The 27,675-nt window shown below is 45.5% G+C and overlaps 1 protein-coding gene across 4 annotated transcripts in view; it reads left to right on the forward strand.

Annotated features, from left to right (window-relative positions):
• Nucleotides 1–27,675, forward strand: part of WWC2 (WW and C2 domain containing 2) — a 213,211-nt gene that overhangs the window by 133,466 nt on the left and 52,070 nt on the right. For all 4 annotated transcript variants that reach the window (XM_043558145.1, XM_043558164.1, XM_043558154.1 and 1 more), the window contains 7 exons: nucleotides 4,090–4,169; nucleotides 10,366–10,495; nucleotides 13,878–14,024; nucleotides 15,052–15,125; nucleotides 18,836–19,078; nucleotides 24,343–24,432; nucleotides 25,481–26,100. In XM_043558145.1, coding sequence (XP_043414080.1) covers nucleotides 4,090–4,169; nucleotides 10,366–10,495; nucleotides 13,878–14,024; nucleotides 15,052–15,125; nucleotides 18,836–19,078; nucleotides 24,343–24,432; nucleotides 25,481–26,100 — 1,384 coding nt within the window. The remainder of the gene's footprint in view (nucleotides 1–4,089; nucleotides 4,170–10,365; nucleotides 10,496–13,877; nucleotides 14,025–15,051; nucleotides 15,126–18,835; nucleotides 19,079–24,342; nucleotides 24,433–25,480; nucleotides 26,101–27,675) is intronic.

Here is a 27,675-nt window from a genome sequence, read left to right on the forward strand (position 1 = left end):
ACGATAAGAAACTGTGATTTCCAGTCACACCCGTCACGTTTAATCACAGTATCTTCCTGGTTTTCAGAAATAACTTTGAAATCCATTTAAAATGTCAGTTGCTTTAGTGTAGTCAGTGTCGAAAGCAGGAAATGTGTAAAAGCCATGGGTCTTTTGCCTCCAATTTGATACTGTGTGTTGTGAGATTTGATTCCTTAGAAGTAAGTCTACGAAATTAGATGGTCGGCTGTGGCTGAAAGTTGAGTATGTAAGAGAAAAAAACATAGGCCCTAAGGCTTGTGGACTGTTCGTGTGTTCAGTTTGGGTGGGATATAAGAATAATGATGTTTCTAAGGTAAAATAAGGGCCATAGGTTTTATTTGGGTCATTTTCCAAAATGCCTTTTGTATTAGCAAAATGTGTTACCGTGCCATTAACAGCTAACGCTTGTATAATTACAGTTCGTTTAAAAATCCATCTCCTGGGTTCCGGATCGTTCTCCACTCTTTGGTAGCAGTGTAACCTTCCGCACGTTACTTACTTATTCTTTTTTTGGTTTGAGAGTCCTCACCTATAAAATAAGAATTAAAACTATCTGTAGAGTAGTTACGAGGATTTAAAATCGGCATTTATATTTAGCACAATGCCTGGAATACATAAAGTCCCCCTGAATTGCAGCTCTCATCATTGCTTCCCTACATTGTGCTAAGTTTCCAAGTCAGCGTTAGCTTCGTCCTTTAGCTGTGATTGAAGGACGTTGGCATTTACATTCCATGTCCTACCTACCTTGAGGGTGAGCTGGACAATGAAAGAGTAGACACTGTGATCCTCTAGTAGCTAAGGGTGTCCAAAGGTTCTCGGAGAAGAAGGGCTGTTGAACTAGTTCAGACCATATTCTTAAAACCAAACATAATGGGAAATGATGTTTGATTGGAAATAATCCCTGTTTTCACTTGTCATTATGACAGGATCAGGCTTTTTCATAGGTTACAATATAAAATGCAACACTGAGACTCAGGTAAGAATCCTTCAGGTAATTCACTAAGAGGACACCCCCCACCCCCCGCGCCCCAAGATGAAAACAGTGGCTTAGAGCCAACTTTAGGGAAAATAAATACTGCAGAATGAAAGAAAGCACAGCTTAACTTCCTCTATCCTGGTCACTCGACGACATACGATAAAATCTCGCATCACTTAAACAGAAGGGTCTGACAGGTCAAAAGGTAACTTTAGATTTTGAATGAAAAGTTTTGAAAGAAATTCAAACGCGTGGGTCGAGTGGGTCATCGCAGTCCAAATGATTTTGAGTGGAATGCTATTTTATGTCCATGAGATATGCTCATTGTTTTAATTTGGTTGTTTTAAGTGGGTTCCACATCACCATTGTTTTTATCAACGGTGTCTTCAAAGGTAAAGTCAGGCCTCAGCCAGGCTATTTGAGTTGCTCTTGATTTTGGGATTAACTGTGGTTGTTGTTGTTTTAAAATAAAAATGTTACAGTCTTTGGTAAACAGCTCTTTAGAGTGCTGTCAGAAGCAGAAGTTCATGTGGAAAGAGCTATTGATTGCTGATGGCTTTTTTGACATGATAATAATCGAATCGACTGGAAAGTCTTGAGGATCTGCTGTGAATGAGCTCCTTGCTGGTCATGAATATTCAAGCACTTTCAAAAATCCAGCTCCAAAGTCCCCTGCTTCTGAGGACAGCCACAAGTACTCCTGTTCTTTGGATTCTGGTAGCATTGTTTGCACCTCTCTTTGTAGTTCTAAATTGGGCCTTGCAACATCATTATTTGTTTTTTTTCTTTTCCCTAATAAAATAGAAATGCCTTAGGACACAGACTGTTAGCCATTCAGATAAGCTCCACAAGTAATTTATCAACAGATGAATTATTGAATATCCATAATGCCCAAAGCGCTGTGCCTTAGGTATACAAACAGGAGACTTACACAACTCTTGTCCTTGTCATTTTATTCTGCCTAGTGCCTCGTCTCCTCCTTGACTTTTTTTCTCTCCTGTTCCGAGATGCCCTCTTTTCCCTCCAACTTCTCTTGCCACGACTTCACAGTGTGTTTTGTTCCTTCCTCGAGTAGACTTCTGAGTGATGGAGGTGCCTGAGGCGTGTTCCTGAACTCTTCTGTTTTCAATACGCACTCTCTCTAGGGGATCTCATTCATTCTCATGCATTTAAAGTATCATCTTTGTGTCAGTGACTTTCAGTTTTATATCTCTGGTCCAGACACTTCTGAACATCCAGCCTCCATATTCTAATCGCCTTTGAAGTTTCATGGGTATCGGAAAATTAAACGTCTTAAAAAACACCCTCGGTGCTACCCCAGGATCTGGTCCCACCCTCCAGGGAGGCCCCTTCGTGCACCCACCTGGCCAGTAAAACTCCTGGCAGTGATCTTGGGCACATCTTCTCTTTCACCCTGCACATGAGTCCATCACCAAGTCCTGTTGAGTCTGCCTCCCAATATATTCTTCCTCTGGGCTCTACTCTGTATACACTGCTCAAAGGCCAGCCCGCGGTACAGGTAGAACAGCCCCTTTTGGCCCCGCTGGTCCAATCACTCGAGTCATCATGGCGGTTTCTTAAAAACCATAAAGCAGATCATGCTTTAAAATTCCTCCTCAGCTCTCATTGTTCTTAAGGTTTAGAAATCTTCCCCATAGCTTCATGACTCTACAATAAGGCTTTCATTTCCAGTCCCGTCTCATGCTACGCAACACTTCTGTAATTCAGCAAATGGTAACGTCCTTTAAATCCCAAATTTGCCAAGTACCCTCCTCCCACAGTTTAGGGTTTGTCCGTGAGCCCTACCTTTTGAGGACCCCCTTTACGAGACGAAGCCCCGCCGACCCGCTCTGCTTAACCGGCCTTTCCACACGCAGGCTCTGACCAGCTCCTCCCTAAATCGGGTCCCGTCGTTCTTTTTTATCCTGAAGTATCCTGAACCCTTCCTTTATGTCCCCGTGGTAATTGGTAAGACTCAGGTCGTTAGATGATTATTTGCCCAACATCTGGCTCCCCTGTTGTTCTGTAGGACCCATGAAGGCAAAGGTCTCGTCTGCTTTAGTCACACTACAGACCCAGTACCTGACATGGTGGAAAGTCAGTAAATATTTGTGGAATGGATAGACCGAAGAGGAAATAATAGTTCAAAAGTGCGTGGAAATACTGTGTAACAGAATGTGCTTAAAACTTAAGGCTATAATACGGAAATAAATTTCTGACAGCCCCGTGAAGACCTTTAGTTTGTGATGAAACCAGGCTTCTGCTCTTTTTTTGACCTATCACATCTTAGCATTGTCATTACCAAGAATATATGGGACCACGGGAAAAAAAATATATATCTTGTATCAGTTTGATGGCAAATGTGTATCGATCACACATTTTTTGTCGTTGTCGTTTTATTTCTCATGGTGCCTGGTACTTTTCTAGAAGTTTGGGATCTAGCTGGTGCGATATATGTCCCCTGGGGGACAGACAGTAAGCAAGAACACAGAAAATGTGAGTGCTTGAGAAATACTATGAACTAAATAAAACAGAGTGATGGCATGGGTGGGATGGTTAGAGAAGTCCTCTTTGAGTGAAAAGGCGACCTGGGAGCTGAGGCCTGAGCGACAAGAGTCAAGCCTTCCAGCCGGAGGGCAAAAGTACATGTGGAAAGAGCTATTGATTGCTGAGGCAGGTACTGCCTGTTGTGTTTGAGAAATGGAGCGATGGCCAGTGGTCCCGGAGCGGAGAGAAGAGCAGAGAAGGAGGAGTACACGCTTTTGGGGGTAGAGAAGCCGGGGTTTCAAGTTCTGACTCTCCCCTTCCTGGTTATCGATCACAACAAAATGGAGGCAGTCATGACGCCAGCTCGTAGGCAATGTTGCTAAATAAGACGGTGAGGGTAAATGTTAGTAATAATGCACATCACTGATAATTTAAACATCATTAACCTACCTTCCATAGAACTTCTGTCCAGGGAAAACCGGTAGCCTGAATGTTAAACTAATGGCTGTGTTTGTGTGTTTAATAGCTTGCTAATAGACAGTCTTTTGAAACGGCGTTGCTACTTATTTACAAACATTCATATTTTCATTGATGTCTCGCAAAAGGTTAAAAAGCTGAAGAGAGAACTCTCACAGATGAAGCAGGAATTGCTCTATAAAGAACAAGGCTTTGAGACATTGCAACAGTGAGTATAAAAATACTGAAATTCACTTTAGAATAATTGAAAGCCCCCTAACTAATACAAAGAAAATAGAAGTACATTGGGGCGCCTGGGTGGCTCGGTTGGTTGGGCGTCCGACTACGGCTCAGGTCATGATCTCGCAGTTTGTGAGTTCGAGCCCCTCGTCGGGCTCTGTGCTGACAGCTCGGAGCCTGGAGCCTGCTTCGGATTCTGTGTCTCCCTAGCTCTCTGCCCCTCCCTCGCTTGCACTCAGTCTCTCTCTATCTCAAAAATAAATAAGCATTAAAAAAAAAAGAAAATAGAAGTATAGATTACGTAAGAGATTTCTCCAAGAAACATGAAGTAAAAAGCTCGGAGCTCTGCACCAGAAACCAAAGAAAACCAATCAACCAACAAAAACACGTGGGGGAAATCTGTACACGTTGAAGAGGTCTGAAGTTTTATCTGTCATCGGAGATCCAAAGAAACCACTGGGAATGTTAACTTTGTGCCCCAGGCACCTGCCAGCCTGCTCTGAATTTGAGGTATGGAACCAAGGGACGAGGCACAGGAAGTGCCTCCACATTGGGCTCCTGCAGCTGCACGAGTTGAGCCTCTGCTGCCCTGAGCCCGGGGTTGATCTCAGGGAGCAAGTCAGGTTGTCCGCGAGGAGCTTGAGTGAGTTCCTCTTTTCCTGTGTCCCTTCTGTCCTTTCCAGTTCTGTAGTCAAGTCTGAAAGGCTGGGCCAAGTTAAGGAAAATATGGCTGACAGAGGGCAGCAGAACCTGGGATCTCCCGCCCCATTCCCGGCCCCCAGAAGCCACTGTTCTCCCTGCTGACGAGGTGCGGCCAGCTAAAGCCTGGCAGGCACACCGAACTTTCCAGCCCTCCCGATCCTACCACAGGGTCTCTGGTGCGAGGCAAGAAGCTGATGGTTTTCACAGCCACATGACTGCAGAGAGGATTAAAGGCATGATCCCTCAAAAGGCATTTAACTGTTTTTTACTTCCCTCCTCTGTGTACAGGGCCCTCTGCCAACCGCGGAGCAGGGTTTACAGAGAGAGTCCCTGATTGCCTGCTTGTTCCTCCCCCGCCCTCCCATCTGTAGCCACCCAAGGCAGATGGCATTACCCCTTTGAAAGATCCTGTATATTTGTTGGCCAGACAAACCACAAGCTGGGTGTTCTGTGTGTTTGCACGATGAGTTATACATCAGGACGCCAGTCATGACTCTTGACCACCAGTCCCGTGACTTTGGCTTCAGAGACTGGTTTATGGCTTAGTCTTCTTTCTGGCCACTCACTCGTGTCATCATAACCATTTTATTCTTCCAGATGCTCCTGTCCTAGTGGTTTTCAAACCTGACTGCGTATCAGAATAATCTGTTTAAAAAAAAAACAAACCTATTTTTGTTCTCCATCTAGGTATATTTTATGAGATCCCCAGGTGGTTCTCAAGTATAGCTGTGTTCTAAGAAGCTCAGCAGACTGCAGAGCCCCCCTCCCTTCAAAACTGAGCAGATCTAGAATGCCACAGATGTGATATTTAGTAAATTGCATATCAACATAAAGGAGGGCTTTGTGGTGCCAGTGGAGAGAGGACACAAACTTTGAAGAGTGCCACAAAACGTTTAGCTATACGGTAAACATTCTTAAGGCACATGAAATTCTAACTCATGTCACCACCCGGGATTAAAGGTTAGCCAAACGTTGCTGTTTTTGTTATATTGATATAACAATGCTGTATTGTTTTAAAGCAGTTTGCTTGCAAGCAATTTTTATAGGAATCTAAGGCATGTTTAAGAATCTGTCAATAACATTCCACAAGAAAACAATAGACATCTGTTGTAGAAATCCAGGCATTCTCTTGCAATGATTCTAAGCCCTTGAACCAAAGGCAGAAAGATACGATATCTAACATCAGAGACCTCTCTTGTTGATCCTAACTATAGACAAAATAAAGCTGTTTTCATTCAGATGTTAACTACCATACTACTAGAACATTGGATAAAAATTGATTGAACCCAGAGACCATACTTTCCAAGAAACCACATTCCTGATACTATAAAGGAACTTTTACTTGGGGTTTTGACAGAAAATATATTTCAGGAAAAGATGGAAATAGAATCCTACTGCATGCTTTACCACCTCTCATTTATTCACGATAGAGTGGAATATTTTTGCCAAGTCTGGGGCTATAATATAATTTAAACTCAGGCTTTCATTTTACTGGGTACAGTAGTTTATGCTGGATGAATGAATGTAGCTTTATTCTCTACATTATTCATTTCAGTCTGTGGTCCCAAAGTTGACTTTGGCCTCGGCAATAGCAGAGCTTATGTGTAGATGGACATTTCTACTTTGCCACCTGCAGCATCCACTCAAATGTGGAAAATGAGAAGGGAAGGATGAAGCACTGAGCAAGCCAAAAGTATATACCTATTCTGTGAAAATTTGGCTCGGGGGTACATATTTGCCAGGGAAGGTGTGCAAATGGGACTCTCTTATCTTTCGGGAGAGACGAAGACATAGGGGAAATTAATAACGGTGCACAGAAAAAAAAAACAAAATGAAAACAAAATGAAATTCAAAATGAATGCCGGAAGAATATAAAATGGCATTTCTCAAATCAAGAACAAAAAACACTGGAGTTTGTCTTAAAGATCAGCAAATAGCGCCCATATTTTGTTTGATTTTTGTTTGGTTTTATTTTATGGTCGGTTAGGGTCGAAAAAGAGAGAAGAGGTGGGAGACGCAGAGTTGAGGAGAAAAAGAGGAAGAGGAACAGTTAGAGGAGAACGGAGGTGTTCAAAGGAGGAGGAAGAAGGGAGAGAAAGCCCAGAAGGAGCTCCGTGGTGGGCGCTGAGTTGAGATGGCCTGTCCTCGTCGTGTTTAGCACCCAACTGAGCGAGCAGTGGGCAGCCAGGAGATTTTTGTCTAGTTCTGAAGCTCTCTGAAATGTAAATGAGCAGGCTTGAAGTCGTCCTGCCTTTATTTTTAAGTGTTAAAGTTAATTTCTGAGAACGGCTCACCTACTTTTTTTGTTTTCAGATGTTAAAGTTGATTTGTGACTTCAAGACCTGTTTTGCGGTTAGATTCTGAAGGTTTTTCACAAATAGAAAGAAGTCACTTGGGCTTTAGAAATTCCCTTTGACACAGTTTAAGAGTCCTGTGTTAGTAGCTACTTCATGAATTCTCAGGGCTTTGTGGGTTTTTTTTTTAATTAAAGTAAGTTTTTTTTGCCTCAACTACTCAGTTGGTAGATACAGTACTTAAGGGAGCCAACAATTTCGCTGATGAATCCTTTCCCAGAGAAATGGAATTCACCATTATTCAAAGTACCCCCAGTGATTTTTATCGAATATTCCAAGTGTAATAGGAGAGCCCTAAGCCCGAGTCTGTCCTTTTGAGGATTATGCCCCGACTAGCTAAGTGTTTATGCAATCTCAAGGCTAACGTCGGGTAAACTTCCTGGTCTTACTTTTCCTACTTGGAGGAAGTGTGACTAATATATCTCTAGGGTCCCTTCCCACCCTAAACACTGTGTGCGTGTGCACGCGGCTGCTTAATTCAGTGATGCCGTTGGTTGTACTGTATTATCGAACAACCTGATGATGAAATTTATTTGATCTTAGGTTAAGACTGTTCGGCAATAAAATACTTACTAAAACGGTACTTGGGGAAGTAGGTTATCTACAAACTGCACTTGCTCGAGTCACCTTTGGAAGAGTAAGATGGCATCATTGGTGGGTGGTTGTTTGGTTTTTGTTTTGTTTTTTCAGATTAGTCCCTTCACACTGACATAAATGTCCATCATTACATGTTTTAAACCGAACGAGCACAGAGCCAGTTTTCTGTGGCTTCACGGATGCCATTTCTCTGTGGACAAGATAAGAATTATGTCCAAGAGTGAGAGCTCTTGGCCAGTGAGGCAGAAGCATAGCCGTATGTTCTTCAAGTGAACCCTCAATTGTATTCAAAATGAATGCCGGGCAGCATCAGTGGCTGGAGAGTGATAGTGAGGGTCCTGTTAAACCATTTTTTTTTAACGTTTACTTATTTTTGAGACAGAGAGAGACAGAGCATGAACAGGGGAGGGGCAGAGAGAGAGGGAGACACAGAATCTGAAACAGACTCCAGGCTCCGAGCCAGCAGCACAGCGCCTGACGCGGGGCTCGAACTCACGGACCGCAAGGTCATGACCTGAGCCGAAGTCGGACGCTTAACCGACTGAGCCACCCAGGCGCCCCTGCCACTTTTTTTTTTTTTTTTAAGAATTAGGTAATTTGGTTGGAGCCTTCATGCACAAAGAATTAGGTTACTTGAAACCCCCTGACATAGGGTGACCATGCAAACTGTAAGGACATTTGGTGAGCAGATCTGCAGGGGTGACAGATGAGCTGGTGGAAGAACTCTTTATTCAACGTTAGCACCTCTGCTCTTCTGCGTGGTTCCTAGATTTGAACTCGTCCGCAAGGCAAGCAGTTTTACCTCGACTCATAACAGCCATAAAACAGAAGGAGCACTTTTCACGTATTTGAAAGCCAACAGGAAACTAACCACACAACCCAAATATGGAGGATTCTCACTGGTATAAATAATAATCACTCCCGTTTACGCATCGCCCACCAGCTCCTAGGCACCGTACTTGGTTTTGCACAGACATCAGGGCATGTAAGATGAGGCGACAGTGAGGGATCTGCACTTCCTGTAGTTGTTCAGTTTATTGGCACCTCTGTCCTGCTAAATCCTTTCCCGGTGGCCTTAACCTGTCTCAGGGTGGAGGTCGGATTAGCGTGAGGAGGTTTGAATTCAGCCAGTGGAAGGATCGCCCAAACTGACTCAAGACAAAATGAGCGAGCTTGAAAATGTTGAGAAACGGACTGGGCATGAGGTGGGCGATGGGGGAGTGTGAGCTAGGAGTGGTTGGAAGAGAAAATGGGAGAACAGTTGGCTTGAAAGCACGATGTCGGTATGTGGGAAGAAAGTCGCAAAGTCACCAGCCAACTACGATCGTCCAAAAACCAGCTCCTGCTGTTTGTGTAACTTGTACTCTGTCAACAGTCTTTAACATTTTTCTTTCTTCTTTCTTTCTTTCTTTCTTTCTTTCTTTCTTTCTTTCTTTCTTTCTTTCTTTCTTCCTTCTTTCTTTCTTTCTTTCTTTCTTTCTTCTTTCTTCTTTCTTCCTTTCTTTCTTTCTTTCTTTCTTCTTCTTTCTTTCTTTCTTTCTTCCCTCCCTCTTTCTTTCTTTCTTTCTTTCTTTCTTTCTTTCTTTCTTTCCTCTTTCTTTCTTCCTTTCTTTCTTTTCTTTCTTTCTTTCTTTCTTTCTTTCTTTCTTTCTTTCTTTCTTCCCTCTTTATTTCTTCTTTCTTTCTTTCTTTCTTTCTTTCTTCCTTCTTTATTTCTTCTTTCTTTCTTCCTTCCTTTCTTCTTTCTTTCTTTCTTTCCTCCCTCTTTCTTCTTTCTTTCTTTCTTTCTTTCTTCCTTCCTTCCTTTCTTTCTTCTTTCTTTCTTTCTTCTTTCTTTCTTTCTTCTTTCTTTCTTCTTTCTTTCTTTCTTCCCTCTTTCTTTCTTCCCCCTTTCTTCTTTCTTTCTTCTTTCTTTCTTTCTTTCTTCTTTCTTCTTTCTTTCTTTCCTCCCTCTTTCTTTCTTTCTTTCTTCCCTCCCTCTTTCTTCTTTCTTTCTTTCTTTCTTTCTTTCTTTCTTTCTTCCTTCTTTCTTTCTTCCTTTCTTTCTTCTTTCTTCTTTCTTTCTTTCTTTCCTCTTTCTTTCTTTCCTCTTTCTTTCTTCCCTCTTTCTTTCTTTCTTCTTTCTTTCTTTCTTCTTTCTTTCTTTCTTCTTTCTTTCTTTCCTCCCTCTTTCTTTCCTCTTTCTTTCTTTCTTCCTTCTTTCTTTCTTCCCTCTTTCTTTCTTCCCTCCCTCTTTCTTCTTTCTTTCTTTCTTTCTTTCTTTCTTTCTTTCTTTCTTCTTTCTTTCTTCCTTCTTTCTTTCTTCCTTTCTTCTTTCTTCTTTCTTTCTTTCTTTCCTCCCTCTTTCTTTCCTCTTTCTTTCTTCCTTTTCTTTCTTTCTTTCTTTCTTTCTTTCTTTCTTTCTTTCTTTCTTTCTTCTTTCCTCCCTCTTTCTTTCCTCTTTCTTCCTTTCTTCTTTCTTCTTTCTTTCTTTCTTTCTTTCTTTCTTTCTTTCTTTCCTTTTCTTCCTTTCTTTCTCTTTTCTTTTCACAGAATTGATAAGAAAATGTCTGGAGGCCAGAGCGGCTATGAACTCAGTGAAGCCAAAGCCATTCTAACTGAACTGAAATCTATCAGAAAGGCTATCAGCTCAGGAGAAAAAGAAAAACAAGATCTGATGCAGGTATGTTACAAACATTTTGTGAAGTCGGACAGCTACCTTCTGGGGCCCCAGAAACTCTTATCGGGGCGGAAGCTCTTCATCGGAATCCGGATGGCCCTTTATCACCCTGCCTCATTCACATAGAACTTGCTCCCATAGGAGATGTTTGTGGGCACTGAGGCAACAGGCTGCCGTGAACGCGTTGGTTCCGAGGTTCTGATGTGCTTGTTTGAAGGCAGGCTTTGGATGGCCTTTGAGACAGGATGTGCTGGATCCTAGAGTCCACGTGAGATTAGCATTTGGGGGCACCTGCAACTCACTGAAACTTCATGTGGAAACCAGATAAGCAGGGTTACCTAAACTGTGATCCTCAGCTGGGGACACACAAAGGGTACGTCACCTGTCAACAGCAGGTCGAGGATATGCCCTGAGGAGTATGGGAAAGGCATGTGAGGAGCTTCGAAAAGCTTCGCGCCATCCTAGGTGATTCTGAGGTGCCAGCTGGGGGTGGGGAATGTCGACCCAGCTGGGGGGTGCCCATCTAGTCATCCTAGGAAAGCTGCCGGTGGCAGAAAATCCCCGTGTTAAACCTGTATAGTTCTCAGCCCAAAGGTGAGCCAGCCTTGTGGGTACAAGAAACAACCATTCAGTGATCAGTGTCCTGCATTTTAAACACGTATAGTCAGCAGGTGCAGTCGGATTTGGGGGGGGTTTAAAGAGCATATCTGTTCCTTCTCTTACCTTCCCTCCATCCCATAATGATCACAAGGTCCAAGAATGCTTTGTATTTCAGATATTTGGGGTTCTGAGTAAGGATTCAGTCTGTGTCTTTGGGAAAATGTTAGAGCCAGTGGCAATGTTTGCATTCTTAGTAGAACCTCTACATTTAAATACTATATTCAAGTACCTCATGTCAGTTTTCAAAATGCCAACGGAATGTAGGTACATGTTCTTAAACACCTATACATTTGGGGAATTTTGAAATAACCTGCAGGAAGAGAGCAAATAGAAAAGACAGTAGTGATGATGGCGAATCCTTGTAAGTATTGACTGTGTGCTGGGCAGTCTTCTGCCTGCTTTGCACGAAAGTAGTTCAGTTAATTCTGACAACAGCCCTTGGGCATGTATTGTTCTCACTTACAGACAAGGAAATTGCAGGACACAAAAGTTAAGTAGCCTCCTTAAAGTCACACAGCTCAGGAGTGGCAGGACTTTGGTTCAAACCTAGGCAGTCTTGCTCCAGAATATGCGGTTTTAAACATATATGGGAAACATAGAAAACTTTATTTGGATATATTTCTATTTTGTTCTAAAGCGATCCTGATGATTAAAACAGTAATTCCTAAAATGCACATCAGAGGTCCTTTGGAAAAAAATTAATAGTTAGCTTGAGCAAATTTATGTCGGAATTTTATAATTCAGCAATCTTAGGTTATCTTTGATTCTTCCAGTAAAGAAGAAATTTGGATTTATAAACAGACCAGATTAAGTTAAAAGATTAGAGTCCTTTTCAGTTACTAAAGTATATAAAATAATTAACTAGTAGATACAGAAATCGAGAGTAGACCTAAGAAGGACATTAGGTGGGTAGCTTCCATGACTTTGACCATGACCCACAGTAAAGGATACATTCTGCATGAAAACCCAGTCACACACAAATGTCTTTATGTTTGGACACACACACACACACACACACACACACCCCATATATCACAGATGTTTGCCTGCTCTTAATACTAGTAATGCGGTCTGAATTGACTTTCTAGTCTCTTCTTTTTCAGCACAAAACATGCCAGCCATGACCTACTAAATTGATAAGGTATACTGTCATCCCAGACAGGCTTGAAAAAATACTACTCTGTCCACTCTGCAGGTGAAAAAATAGAAAAGACTTGCCCAAAGTCACTAAAAGGCTTCTATGTTCTTTTCTGTGATATATTTGACATGATCGTTGAAGTCTCATCCCTCTTGTGTTTACATTTTGCATAAATGAACCCTTGAAAAAGAAAATAAAAAAGGCTAGGTAAAAGGCACATGTCAGATCTCTGATATTTCTAGTTTTGGGGGGACACTTCTCATTTTTTATGGTAAAAATTGTAAATATCAGGATTAAATCCTGGCTTTTCTTAAAGTTGGCAATAATGAGCTTCTTACCATTTTTATTAGTGTTAGGGCCAGGGGAGAGTTGGGAACAATTCAGTTAAGATTTTTCTCTTTCTTAATACTTTCACTTGCTCACATCCTCTCTTGAAAGTAAGCTCAGTATATTAAACATGGGTGGCAATGACAGGCACATTCATTGTTGATTATTCACTTTACAAAACCAGACATTATCACCCTGGCATTGCCATGCAGGCAGTGTAAAGATGGGCTGGGACCAGCTGCCAGCACTTCAGCTTCTGGGCCTCAGTTTCCTCATCTCTGACGTTACCAGGAGCAGATAATCTCTTGGGTCCCATCCAGACGTAAAATGGCATAATTACGGAAGTCTGCTAAGTAGGAAGTTTTCTTCTATATCTAAAATGAGATTGCACTGTAGGTATTCCACATTTACATCATTTCTGCTGTATGAAGTGAGTAGTTAAGATGAGTCATTTTAAAATAGAGATCTTTTGGGGCGCCTGGGTGGCGCAGTCGGTTAAGCGTCCGACTTCAGCCAGGTCACGATCTCGCGGTCCGGGAGTTCGAGCCCCGCGTCGGGCTCTGGGCTGATGGCTCAGAGCCTGGAGCCTGTTTCCGATTCTGTGTCTCCCTCTCTCTCTGCCCCTCCCCCGTTCATGCTCTGTCTCTCTCTGTCCCAAAAATAAATAAAAAACGTTGAAAAAAAAATTGTATTAAAATAGAGATCTTTTTGGGGCTCCTGGGTGGCTCAGTCGTTAAGCATCCGACTCTTGGTTTTGGCTCAGATCATGACCTCACGGTTGGCGAGTTTGAGCCCCACATGGGGTTCTGCACTAACAGCGTGGAGCCCGCTTGGGATTCTCCCTCTCATCCTCTCTTTCTGGCCCTCTCCCGCTTGGACTCTTTTTCTCTCTCAAAATAAATAAATAAACCTTACAAAATAAATACATTTTTAAAATAGAAATCTTTTCGATTGTTAAAAATAAGAAACGTATGTACTAAATGTAAAGGTGCCATTAAGCACAGCGTGAATAATTCCAGCTTGGGAAAGGTAAGATAATCTGTTTATTATGACCCCACACACTTCCAGAGTCACACGGGTGTATGTGGGAAATTAGGTTCTAATCTTATTTTTTCAATAATTTAAAGTGATACATACCTGTTAAAGTAGCTGTTTTTTTTTCCTATCGAGATCACTTCTTTCAATTTAATTTTACCTGCTGGGTGAGTCTTGCCATCCTAAATGTTAAGTTTCACGTAAGACTTTGTGTTTCCTGAACAGAGTCTCGCTAAGCTACGGGAGCGGTTCCATTTGGACCAGAGCACGGGCACATCCGAGCCAGATTTGAGGTCCAGTCCTGTGAACTCCCATTTATCTCTCTCCAGACAGACCCTTGACGCCGGGTCACAAACCAGCATTTCCGGAGATGTAAGTTACCCACGTGAACGGTTGGCCCCAGCGCTGGCCGTGATGGGCCTGATTTACAACATGGATGGCAAGTGGGACGGGTGCTCGCTAGGTGGTTTGAATTCCAACTGCGTGGGTTCAATATTTCATATTCAGAGATTGGTTTTAAATATCAGAGCCTTATCTTTTCTGTCTGGATGTCACACGTATCAGGATTTGTCCGTATGAATGGTTTTGCTCAGACTTTCTCGTATGTATTCAGAGACACTATTGAAAGGTTACAGACACATAAAAATTTAAGTTTTCCCTATTAAATTTAGAGTCTTAGAAATTTAGAGCTTTTCAATTAAACATTGAGGCTGATGAGAAACAAAAAAAATATTCCTTTAAAAGCTAACAGATTTTTTTTTTTATATCCAAGGTTGTTTATATTAAAATGCATGTATGGTTTATGCCCAGCATTTGAAAATATTTACTATGGCTTTGAAAACTATTAACTATTTTGCCTTCTCTTTGGGATGCTGTTTAGCAGACATTTACTTTTCAGTACGTTCCCAGTTTGCGTATTCTGTTCTGCGTCCTTGAATTCTATGCTATGAAAATAAAACAGGCAGAGATCAACAGTAGGACTTACCTGTTTGAAAAATCATTTTTTGAAGTTGTTTAGTTAATATCATGCCTTTGGAAGCTAAATGATGGAAATTTTGGCTCATGGAGACGAAATTAGTTTCAGTTCGTAAATTTTATTGACCTGTAGTCCCTTCGTAAACTCTAAGATACCGGAAACATTTACATGATACTTTTTATCTTGAATCTGATGTGTGGAGAAAATGACGTTGAAGTCTTTGAAAAACAGGCAAGCTTGAATTAAAAAGAAATGTTTTGCCCCCACTGAGACTGGAAACTAAGTGCCTTTTTAACTGGCGTTCCTGATTTCAAGACCATCTTCGTTAGTTTTCCAATTACTTGTGCTTCCTAGAAACAAAAGCAGTTTACCTTCATTCATTAGCAGACTTAATTGACTTTTTTCCCTTTTGTTTTTTACCAGATCGGAGTGAGAAGTAGATCAAATTTAGCTGAAAAGGTCAGGCTGAGCCTACAGTATGAAGAAGCCAAAAGAAGGTAACAACAGGGGAGCTATTCAGCGTTCGGTGGTCAGCGGGTGCAAACAGTATTTTCTTTTCCAGAATTAATCTTTACTCGTATAGTGACATCTGCTGGGTGCTCCCCACGCCGCCTTACCCGGTCTGCTCTTCAGGGTTTTTAGATGTAAGGGTTGCAGAGTTCCCCCTCTGCTCGCTGTCTCCCCCTCACCCCAAAGCTGAAGGAAAAGGAGAATTAATGAGAAGTGTGGGCATGAAATTGCCCCCTTGTCTTTTGGAAGAAAGAAGCTTTGAACTTGTTCAATCCTTGCTCACGAGTACAAGCGGGAAGATTGGCTGCTTAGGTGGAGTCGTGATATCGGCTCAGGTACAGGACTTAATAGTAGTTGAGCTCTCAGGTAAATAGCTTTAATTCCTTTGATTTGAGGGGAAGACTTCCTGCTAAGGTGCTTGAAGATGCTGCAGTGTCTGTCCCTGTGACTGTCTTCAGGGCAAAGGAGAGATTCTGTTTCCCTCCATTCCCTTACAACCCTGTGCTTTCTTTTCGTGCTTCGTGATTCTGTGGAAGGTTCAGGAGACTTCTCCCTCCTCATCCAGTGCACAGGCTCACCTTCTTTTCATAATATGGACACCTTGCTCATTTTGTGGGGGAGGGTCATACAGCTATGTTTGATTTCATTATTTTCCTCTTAAGAGTTTAAAAATGCTACTGATTTGTGATTTGGGAAGACATTGGCGGGAGAGAAACTTCATTGTCACCCTGTAGGTGACAGAGAAGCTTATGTTCCTCCTCCAGAACATGAAAAGCTCAGCTGAGAACCTGCTAGAATGTCAGTTTCCTATAAGACCATCAGATAGATATTGAAGTATACCCATTATTGTGATGAGGATTATTTAAAAGTAATTAGCAAAAATTCTTAGAGGTTATCTGGCTTTAACAAAGCAATTGTTTGATTTGCCTAAACACAGAATTTGCCTCTTTATAGCCTCTGTTACTGCTATTACTGGGTTCTTTGATTTACCGAAAAAAACAAAAAACCCTAACTAAGCTCTGTTCCACAAATTATTAACTGTGTGAGTTTGAACAAGTCACTTAGCCTCTCTGAACATTTCACTCAGCTGATTTTAATGCTTGTAAGTTTTCCTTGTCAGATTTTACATTTCCTGAGGTTCTGAAAAATCCGGTATACTTTCTGGCTGCTTCTCAGTGCCCAGGCCATGCCTTGCCCTCCACCATAAGGATTGAGGATTGCTTTGTGGTTTTGTGGCCCGGTGACGTGAAAGCCTCTGGTGGATGGTGTTTGCGGCCCTCCAGCTGTGAGCACGCCAACCCCTTAGCAGCCACAACTCCTGGGCTCTGTTGTAAACAAAGAGCGTTCTGTATCTGGTGTTCCGAAGGAGAATGGCCGTAACTCAGAATTAATTTTGGAGAACCACGCCTCATGCCCTGGGTTCTCTGGGGCTCCACTTGACTTCCCTTGGATCAGCTTGAACTTTCACTTTACTTTTGCTGCTAACAGTTCATTCCATCTGGAGTTTATACACAGCTCTGCTCTCCCCTGGGTGTCCCCAGAAATCTTCATCATGTCTCGTTCCCCAGATTTGGTGTGCTCTTTCCAAATAAAATTCAAGACCCACCTAAAGCCCGATCACGCAAGTAATAGGTGCGTTTCTTTCCTTCATTAAGTCGTCGCTCCCAGTTCTGTTGTTAAGTCAGTCACATCAGAACTTAAGACATTGGTTCTTTCCCACTTGGTTGCCTTGCTGGCCTATTACCATTTGGGGTTTTATTTTAAAGTTACTAGCGATGCTGATGCGAGGGTAGATCTCGAGGGTTTGTGCGTATGTTGAAAATGCTTTTCTTCCTCAATTCCGAGTACGTAAAGAGGCGGGTTGTATTTCCCTGCAACCTGTTTTCTCCTCCAGCCTTTGTTTTATGTGCTTAATGAAGCTAATAATATCATGCTTATTTAGCATTTTGATGATTAATTTTCTAGCACACTGAGACAGTTGTGTATGGTTTTGTGGTTAAAGCTGATGTTACATCTATGGGAAGTGCAGACGGTGGGGGAAAATCACAAGTACGTTGTATATGCAGGGCCAGCTTAAGATGGGAGTTTTTTGTGGTTTTTTTTTTTTAAACTAAAACCAGAAAGTGTGGAACTACTTCCATCTTTGTCCAGAAAACATTATTTTGTTCATCTTTTTCCTTCCCTTCTACAACTTCTTCTGTCTAAAAGTAAAAAAAAAAAAAAAAAATACCCCCTTTCTATCTACTTCTCATATTCCAGTATGTGCTGTAACAGCATCCAAAGTAACCATCCAGCTTTGTTTTTTCATAAGAATATAGATTCCTTGTGCTAACATCAGTTGCGTTCATAACTTACCTTGATGTTGTGCTCGTGGTCAAAACAGCCACGTGCCATTTACCTCGTGAACAGTCCTGATGGTCCTCACGGTGCCGCAGAGCAAGTTCTTTGATTCAGACGGTCAGAACGTTTTTTTAAGTTTATTTATGTACTTTGTGATTGAGAGAGAGAGAGAGTGGGGAAGGGGTAGAGAGAGAGAGGAAGGGAGAGAATCCCAAGCAGGCTCCACACTGACAGCACAGAGCCTGACACGGGGCTCGAACTCACGATCCGTGAGATCATGACCTGAACGGAAGCCAAGAGTCAGACGCTTAACCGACTGAGCCACCCACACGCCCCCAGAACGTTCTGGTTCAGTCAGAAGTTAACTTTACCAATTAGCGTTAAGCAGTAGAAGACATAGTAGAATCGGAGGTCAGGCAAAATTATGAAACCAGTGAAGTTCCCCTCTGCTGGTTTTTCCTCCTCCTCCCCCTTCTCCCCATCCCTGTCCCCCTCACCCCACCACCTGCTGTCACCGTGGGGGAGCCGCTTCAGCTGCCCGTGCCGGCGAAGGTCCGCTGGGAGCTGCGTGCTCCTGGACAGCTCCTGCATACTCAGGGAAACCGGGTCAAGTGCAGGGATGTCTGCGGCACTGGCTCCATGAGTGCTCCGCAAGCGGCGTGGGCACCGATGTCACAGTGCACAGCTTCCGGGCAGCAGGAGGCCTGGGGCGAGGCAGGGCTGCTCCCTTTCCCTTGGCGACGCGGAGCCTGCTGGATCGATTTCGTTGTATTACTGGTCAGCCAAGCCACCGCTCCGTCTTTTCCCCTCATCCTCCCCGACGGGCTGATAACCCGGCTGCCCCCCCACCAGCCGACCCCGGGGACGCCCATCTTACTAGGGGACAGCGTCTTCACCCAGAGGAACAAAACCTATAGTGATGTCATGGTAGCCATCATTTACCTGAGTTGTTTTTTTTTTAAACGGAAGCCATCTGGGTGTCCCTCCTGCCACCCTACCCAGGCAGTCGCATGTCCTGGCGGGCCTGCCCGGGGCTCCTGGCGCTCTCTGCTTTTTAAGCTTCGGTGTACTTTGACCTTCGCTCTTCTTTTTAGCTAGGCGGGTTTGCTTACTTGTGTCTTAAAGGTGAGGAACATGCAGCAGACCGGAGCCAGGTGTGGGGCGTCCCGGGGCTGGAGGGCGGGCTGCGGCTCTTACCTGCCTCCCAGCAGGCGATCACCGCCCCCCCCCCCACCCCGGGGAGGGTCACCGGGTAGAGTCGGGAGGGCATCTAGACCCCCAGCCTTGGCTGGGTTGTGTCTTCCCTTTCCTGGGAGTTCTAAGTCTGTGCACCCCTCTTCTTATCGCTTGATTTTAGTATGGCCAACTTGAAAATTGAACTGTCAAAACTGGACAGTGAGACCTGGCCCGGGGCGCTGGACATCGAGAAGGAGAAGCTGATGCTGATTAACGAGAAAGAAGAGCTTTTGAAGGAGCTGCAGTTTGTCACCCCACAAAAACGCACCCAAGATGAACTGGAGCACCTGGAGGCCGCCAGGCAGCGGCTGGAGGAGGAGCTGTTGTCCGTGAGGGGTCCGCCGAGCCGGGCGCTGGCCGAAAGGTTCGTTTTCCTCCCTGGGGCCCCGGGCCCGGCAGCCCCCGGGGGTGCGTCTTCCCGTGCCCGGGTGCCCGTGCCCCCGGTCTCTGCAAATCTGCATTGCGGCCGTCCTTAGTGGCCCAAGCCCCGGCACCCAGGGCCTTTCTTTCTGGTGGAGCGTTACCCTCCTGAGGCCCCGTGGTGTCAGGTCCCCTGTTGGGAACGTGAACTGCCACGACAGACGTTGAGTAAGTAAGGAATGTGGACATAAAACCAGGAATGCAGCACGTCGCTGACTGAGTGTGATAACAATGGCTATAAACTCTTGCACCCTGATAAGAAAGATTATCTGGACTGTTAGAGCCACTGAAGCTTCCTACTCTGGGTTTTACGACTCACAGGAATGCAAAAGTTTATTGCCTTTCATTTCACAAGGCAAAGACAACTTGCTCCCTTTGGGTGTCTTAACAGGTCACAAAATGTTCGCTTGGATTTGGTTTGTCAGTCGAAATCCTCCTGTGAAGCAGGTGAAGATGTAAAGGGAAATACTTGAAGCAGTTTCCCGATCTTTCTGTGGGAGGGTGTGAGTTGACCACTCCACGTAAAACAGCCAGTTGTGTGAGCGGGAATATCAGGCAGGCGCTGTGCCCAGGAGCCCCGTGTCCAGGCCTCGCTGACGGACGTGGTCGGACGGACGCCTGTTCCAGCCGTGGACCGTGCAGCCTTTCAGAACCACTGCACCCGGGGCGTCCGGGCGGCTCGGTCGGTTGAGCGTCCGACTTCGGCTCAGGTCTTGATCTCGTGGTTTGTAGGTTCGAGCCCCGCGTCGGGCTCTGTGCCGACAGCTAAGGGCCTGGAGCCTGCTTCCGATTCTGTGTCTCCCTCTCTCTCTCTGCTCCCCCACTCACTCTCTGTCTCGCGCTCTTCAAAAATAAATAAAAACGTTAAAAAAAAAAGTTAAAAAAAAAAATCACTGCGCCAGCAAGCGCTTTAGGCCAGCAGGTGAGGAGCAGTGCCTGTCCCGGAATGACAGGAAGGAAGGTCACGTTCATGTAATTTCAAGTGACCTGGAAGTAACTTTAAGACACCCAGCCATAATCCAACCGCCTTTTTTTTTTTTTTTAATTTCTTGGCCTCTTGCCTTCTAATTCCTTGTCCCCTTAAGGTTGTGTGGCTACATAGTATCAAAATATTTGAAGTGTGGCGCGGGAAACAGTAGGAAGGAGAGAACCACTGACGTTCCCGGGTAGGTGTTGGCCTGTGGACTTGCCTGCCCCGAGTTTAATCACCTGGGGAGAGTTGACTTCTGTGAGTTAAATGCCGGTCGAGAGGCTGCCTGGCCACAGCTTTGCGGAGCAGGCACACGCGTCAGAAGGGAAAGCCTCTGCACCTCACATTCCTGAAAGAATTCTCGTTGCCCACCTGCCGCTTCTTTCCTCCCCTCCTGCTCAGACATCTCTGTCTAGCAGTGCCGGCTGAAGGGTCTCCCCAAAGGTGGACGTCAGCAAGGCCGGCCAGGGAAAGATACACCCCACAAAGAGCAGAAGGAACAAAAAGTTCCGGAGAGAAGGCAGAGTCCCGTTGTATTCCTGAACTACCTTGATGTCCTGTCCTGTCCGTGTTTACAGGTCTTAAATTTCTAGGGTAAGAGTTTGATAATCACCAGGGAATAGGACGGAATGAGGAGTTTTTGTGTGGCCCACACACAAAGCAGCAAGCGTATTTGCGTCCTGTGTCACGCTTACTGAGTGTTATCTAATGACACGGGCCTCACGGGGCCAAGTGCGTCCCAGCCATTGTCTGTGGTGTGTGTCTGGGAAGGGCCCCTACACGGCCTTTACGTTTGTTCTGGGAGAGAGAAAATAGGTGTGTGTTTGTTTTAATCAGAGTAGCGTCTTGTTTGTCTTTTTTATTAGAGCTAGAACTTCAAAAATGACTAACGAAGTAGCATTAGAAATAGTTTGTTCCCAAGCGCCGAGGCTTTGGCTTTCGTACTTTGGCTTGCGCGTAATCCAAGAAATAACTGGAAATAACTGCCCAGATCCCAGCAGAAACAGTAGGTGTGAACCCCTCAGGAAGAGGAACTATGAAATACATAAAAAAGTACCAATTTAGTGAGATCCAGCCCTGGGTTTTGTATCGGATGGGGAGTAGGCAGTTTGACTCTCCTCCTGACTCAGGATACCTGCGTGACCCTGTCTCCCACAATCGGATGTTAACGTTAGCAGGAAGGGAAGTGTGTATGTTTTATATTCGTAGTATGTTGTTGGCCAGAAGCAAATCTCCATCGTTGTGTCGTAGTTTGAGGTTGAGGGGACTAACACCCTCTTGCTTGAGCAACTTAAACTTTCCTCACTGCTGTCCTTGGATGCAAAACGGCCCAGCGTCTCCCATGTCCAAAAGAGCAGAGCCACCTGCCGAAGGGAGCACTCTGGGAGCACCGAGTCTTTTGCTGCCCGAGTAGACCCAGAGGGGTCGGCTTTGGAGTTTGTTGTCGTCAGCCGTTCTCCTTTACTCCCCTGTTCTCTGTCACCTTTTCTACTTCTGCGTTATTTCCTTCTGCTGTCTGTGCGTAGAGTATTTCCGCTCTGCTTATTGTTACTGGTGAACTGAAACAGGTGTCTTAGAAGGCAAGAGGGTGGCTCTGAACAGCGGGCTTCCTCGGTGCTACAGCAGGTGTGGTGGCCGGAGACACTTCCGGGAAATAAGGGTCACCGCACAAGCCTTGGTTTCATCATAGAACAAACTGCTTCACCAGTACGAAACCCCTCAGTCTCCCCTTGGCATCTGCACGGCCGTCAAAGAAACCACTTCTGGGTCCCCCCAACTCTCCCTGTTTTCCATTTATGTTGTGGGTTTCTCATCATTTGGGGGGGGGTGGCCTCAGGCAAGACTCTGAGCCATGACTGAATTATATGAATGTTTTTGTCTCTGCTTCTGAACAAATGTTAAAGCAAGTAGGTGGGGGTATGAGTGTCATTTATTTTTTAACGGAAAAGGAACGGCTCACTTGTATAGATGGCGTGACATTTTCCCTAGGTGGAAAGTTCTGGGTAGTCATCATCAGTCTTCATCAGTCTTGAAAACAGTCTTCTGTCTGTCAGGGAGTGAGGGCAGAGAGAGGGCGGAGTGAAAGCCCTGCCCGGGTCTTGTGTAGAGCAGAGGAATGGAGAGTGTGGACGGTAGGACCAGCGGGAGGGGCCGAGTTGAAATGACCCTTTCTCAGCTTGGAGAAGGGCTTGCGGAGCCTGGGATGCACCCTCGGGAAGGGGCTGATACCTGAGCAGTTTCTTCTTATCCCTGGTCCAGAGGAAGTTGGGGAGAACGCTTCCTACAAAGGACCCCTGGGATCTGAGGGAGGCTGCGGGCTTCAGTGACTCCCTCAGAGACGAGGGCCAGGTGCTTGACCGAGGACGGCCACTCCACGGGAAGGGCTTCTGCGACTCTCCCGGGTGCTTCGTTGTGCTTCTCCCAGCAAAGACACAAGCACAAGGGAGTGTCTTCAGGCAGCCTGGGCAGACCTGGGGCTCGCCTTCCAGGAGCTTCGGGTCTGACTGGGGAGCATGCAAACAAGAACACAAGGCCGGGTCTCAGTGGTTCAAATGACCATAAGAGGGCCTTTGCAGTCGGCTGGGGGAGGCCGCAATGGGGCTGTCGCTTGTGCCTGAGAGGCGGAAAGCTTTGGATGCTAAATTTCGCAGGAAACACGGTAATGTCATACCGAGGCCTCCTTAACACACTGGAAAAGCCTTCATTTGTTCGTGCAGGATTTAGTTTCAAAACTTATCTAACAATGTTTCTCCTGTTTCGGAAGACGTGGATTTGGGTAGGTTCTTGGGCTTTTTCCAGACCTTTATACCTTCTGATTCAGTTAATCTAATTCATATTCATTTTCTCCCCCGTTGAGTTTTTGTTTATATTTAAGAGATTAAAAAAAAATAGGGACTGTATTCCTTTTCAAAATACACCTTTGAAAGCTGGGAATTAAGAATTTATCATGCTTTGAAGTGCTAAACAAAATGACAAGAATTGCTTTTTTTTTTATTTTAACATATAATGAAATTGTGTGGGTGACACATCAAAGGACAGATAGCTATAAATAAAATATGGGCATGTTTCCTCACTGCCTAAAACATACATTTCAAAGAGGTGAGAAATTAGGGAGATTTTCTCTTTCTCCAAAAAAAAAAAAAAAATCGCTAATTTTTATATCCCCACCTTGCAAGGCGTGCTGAGGCTCTGAACAAAAAGCATGTGTTTTGATGTCTGTGGAGTACTTTCTCGTACATCGCTGCATTTGATCCCTTTAACAGCCCTCGCGGGCAGACACAGTAGGATTTTAATCGCCGATTTGCAGAGGAGAAAACTGGGACCCCTTGACTAAAGTGACTCGTTTAAGGACACACGGTTCACAGCAGCCAATCCACTGGAAACCCTGGTGGTTTTCTGGGTCCCGCTCTGCCGTGGTTGGCCGCGCCGGACGGGCTCAGGCCAGGGACGCCTGAAGTCCTTCAGCTGACACTGACCACAGGCCCGTTAATGTCTTAAAATAACTTAGTCAAAAACACGGTTCTCTAACCCTCAAAAAAAAAATTTTTTTTTTTTTTTTTAAACTTGTTCGGTTGAACGTGGATGAAATTTCACGATAATGGGCACAGGCGATGAGATGCGTTACGGTAGGAACCGAAATCACTTTTGTGCCTTTTCCTTGTTTAAACTGTTAAGCCCAAATGAGCTCACGCTGGCAATATGGACTAATTTGTTTCTCAATCGCCGAAATTCTCATCCAAGTAAGATTGGAATTGTTGTCACTAAATATTAGTCCGGAACGGTCCTTGTCAATGCCAGCCCTCAACAGTGGTCCTTCACAGATTGGCTGTCGCTCCTGTCAAGTGTCGTAGTGATTTAAGCCCAGGTCCCAGGCCTGTGGAAGGATTCTGTAATCTGTGTTAGTGGTTTGTGGTTTTCCTCCTCGCTGTCTTTCTCTACCTCATCAGGGCACAGGGGCTTTTTTTTTTTTAATCCATTTAAGAACATAGCAGGTTATCAAAAGTTTTAAACTTCCCAGTAAAGTTGGAGACTCGGGCTAGGTGTCCCTCTTCCTCTGGCGTGCCTGTGGACTCCGATGCCCTCCTCACTCCTCGCTGCCCTCTGTTTTCTCTCTGGTCGGCCCATTGGGACTTCCCCCTCGTGGCACATAATGTCTATGGAATCAGAACCTTTTCCTCCGGTTTCCGCGCCTTACCGTAATTACATGGAAGTAAACGCAGTTGTTTCTTTTTTTCCAGATTGCAGTTGGAAGAGCGAAGGAAAGAGCTGCTACAGAAACTTGAGGAGACTACTAAATTAACTACTTATTTGCACTCACAACTGAAAAGGTAAGCCTGTTCGGCCCTTGAGGGAACAAGAACATTCAGGCATGTTTTGGTCCATCCTTGATGACTTGGGTCAACTCTCTGAAAGTAAATAAAATAGTGATGCCTGTACAGCTGACACTTGGATGATCAAATTTAAAGTTGCATAGATTTTTTTTTTTTCCCCACGAACCCCAAGGTCACAATGTGGAATATGTGTGACATACGTTGTGGGAAGAAGATCTATTTTAGCTATGAGTGCATACTTAGGAAAAGGACACATTTCTCCACCTCACCTTTTCCTTGAAAAAGGGAGGGCGGGGATGACTCGCCTTCAAATCATTAACTGCCCATTCGCTCCTTCAGTGTGCCCACAGAGGAGAGGAACGGACAGGGAGACGGGCTTGTGCGCAACCCCCTTATTCTTATAAGCTTGCCTTTTCCCTCCCTAGAGACTAAAAGCTTTATTCTTTAAGCAGAAGAACTGCATTAACTACCGTCTATGCTTTTTTCTCCTCCTTCAATATTATTATTTTAAATTTTTTTAAGTGTTTATTGCGAAAGAGAGAGAGAGCATGAGCAGGGGAGGTGCAGAGAGAGAGAGGGAGACACAGAATCCGAAGCAGGCCCCAGGCTCTGAGCACGGAGCCCGACGTGGGGCTAGAACTCACGAACCGTGAGATCGTGACCTGAGCCGAAGTTGGACGCTTAACCAACGGAGCCACCCAGGCGCCCCTCCCCCTTCCACATTATTAAACTGCGTAGTTGCTTCTCGATATCTGTGCAGGTAGATTTATCAATAGGTAGTTATCACTCTTTTTTTTCTTTTTTAATTTTGCAACAGGGAAATTAGTCAGAACAGAACTGCTATTTTGAGAGGACTCAGGGAGCCAGCTTGAAAGTGCTCAGGAGTCACCAAGGCTATAGGTGGTATAGTGGCAGCCACCACCACCACCCCCCCCCAACCCTGCCCCCGTCATGACGTTATTTGGCGCCTCGGGGGGCCGGAGGGCACGGTGCTCGGGTGTTGCGTGTCATACCACTTCTCACAGTGAGTGCTTCCCCCCCTCAGCCTCTCTGCCAGCACCCTGTCCGTGTCGTCCGGGAGCAGCCTGGGCTCCCTGGCCTCCAGCCGGGGGTCTCTGAACACCTCCAGCAGAGGGTCGCTCAGCTCCCTCAGTTCCGGAGAGCTCTATTACACCGGCCAGAGCGACCAGGTAGACGCGGATTATCAATGTAAACTGGACCTCCTTCTGCAGGAGAAAGGCGGCTACATTCCTTCTGGACCCATCACCACCATCCATGAAAACGAGGTGGTCAAGTCCCCCAGCCAGCCTGGCCAGAGCGGCCCCTGTGGGGCGGCAGCCACAGCCACAGGCCACACTCCCCCACGGACTGAGGCCCCCAAGTCTGTGACGTCCCTGTCCTCACGGTCCTCCCTCTCCTCCTTGTCCCCTCCCGGCTCCCCCCTGGTTCTGGAAGGCACGTTCCCCATGTCTTCCCACGATGTCCCTCTCCATCGGTTCACTGCTGACTTTGAAGACTGTGAATTGAGTAGCCATTTTGCAGACATTGGCCTCGGTGACAATCAGATCTTGCTGGACTCGAACTCAGGAGGAGCGTCCCAGTCTCTCGCGGAGGATAAAGACCTCAGCGAATGCGCCCGGGAGCCGTTGTATGAAGGAACTGCAGGTGAGCCGAGACCTTTGCTTCCACGCTTTCCCTCTTAATTATTTTCAGGAGAGTGACGGGAGGGTTACGTTTTCCACGTAAACAAATTGTGCTGGCCCCCTTCTCTGTCTGCTGCGAATTCATTTCGGCTTCACTCGAGGAGGAGTTTTTATTGATATACCCGGACTAGACATTTTTTTCTTTAACAGCTAAAAGTCACTTTCCCTGTTTAATAGACTTAATCGTTAAGTATCTGTCCTGTTGTCCAGAAACCCTCTGTACGGTGGCAGCTGGCTGGGAACATGTTTTGTGAACACACATCATACTTCCACATAGATTCTCGTTCTGAAATAGCAAGGCAAAGAAGAGGGCTTTCTTTTAAAAGTCGGTCTAAAACAGATTAAAACCAAGGCAATTAGCATACCAGCTAATTAGTACCGGGGTTCAGTGTTTGGACTGCTCAGGGAATTCTGTATAAATACAATTTTTGTTTCGTGCCAGACTCTCCCTTTCTGCCTCAAGTTAATTTGGGGGAAAGCCGGTTCCGAGGGGCCGGTGTTACCCTGCCATCTTGTGGCCACGTTACCTTTTGCAGCCCGGGGAAGGAGCTGCCCGTTGACTTCTCACTGCTGCCTTTGTAGTCCGCCACAGAAACAGAGGGAGAATCGAATTCTTTTTCTTTTCATGTGTGTATCCCTTTGCAAGGCGGAAGCTTTCCATATATTCGGTGTGGCTGTAAAGGAAACAAGATGCCTTGCCTTGCTGGCAAATGACCATAGCTGTGGCCCGAGGAGGACGGTGGGTTTCGGAGCTCGCCCGGAACAGAATGTGAAAGAAAAACCCCAGGGCTGGTCCCCAGGAGCCCCGCTCCGATCTGCACTCGGCTACCTCGTGCGCCCACGCGAGGGGGACAGGCCTCTTTACAAGCATTTTCCTGCCCTTTCGAGAAGACTGTTTTGTATTTCTGGTCCTAAGAATTCTAAGCATGAATTGATTGGCCAACTCGGACGTTTAAAGAGAGAGGCAGATCCATCGCGTTTGTGTGGTTTCTAGTACTGAAGGCCGAAGCGCCACCTGTTGGTGGCCCGGAGCAGGGGCAGAGGCAGGGCACGCGGGACACGGGTGTGGTTTGTGCGGCGCTGCCTGGAAGGAGCCAAAGTTACAAGTCCCGTGTTCATTCAGATCATCAGCATCAGAGACCAGAAGCACAGGAGTGGCGTTTCCCTAGTGGCCAGGAGGGAGCAGAAGCCGGCTGTGGGGCCGCCCTCCTGCCCCCGGAAAGGAGTGCGGTGTGTGGGCCGTGCGTTCGGGCCCCGGAGCCGGTTCGGGCCTGCGCTCTTACTTTCGTGCAGTGAGCGTGAGCGCCTCACCCAGGCCGGCCGCCTTGTTGCTCCTCCCCTGCACAGTGGGAGGGACACCGTGTCCACCTCGTGGGGTCCTGGGAGGACGGGTGCCATAGCACCTGTAAAGCATCTCCCTGCGCCGGCGCTCGGCTCTCAGTTCACGTGATGAATACCACCGTGTCACCAGAATTCTGTGCCATTCGTCTGTGCCTTGGACCTGAAGGATCTTGAGCGTTGCGGCTCTTTGCCCTCT

Source organism: Prionailurus bengalensis, chromosome B1 (assembly GCF_016509475.1).
Source record: "Prionailurus bengalensis isolate Pbe53 chromosome B1, Fcat_Pben_1.1_paternal_pri, whole genome shotgun sequence".
NCBI classification, from domain to species: Eukaryota; Metazoa; Chordata; class Mammalia; order Carnivora; family Felidae; genus Prionailurus; species Prionailurus bengalensis.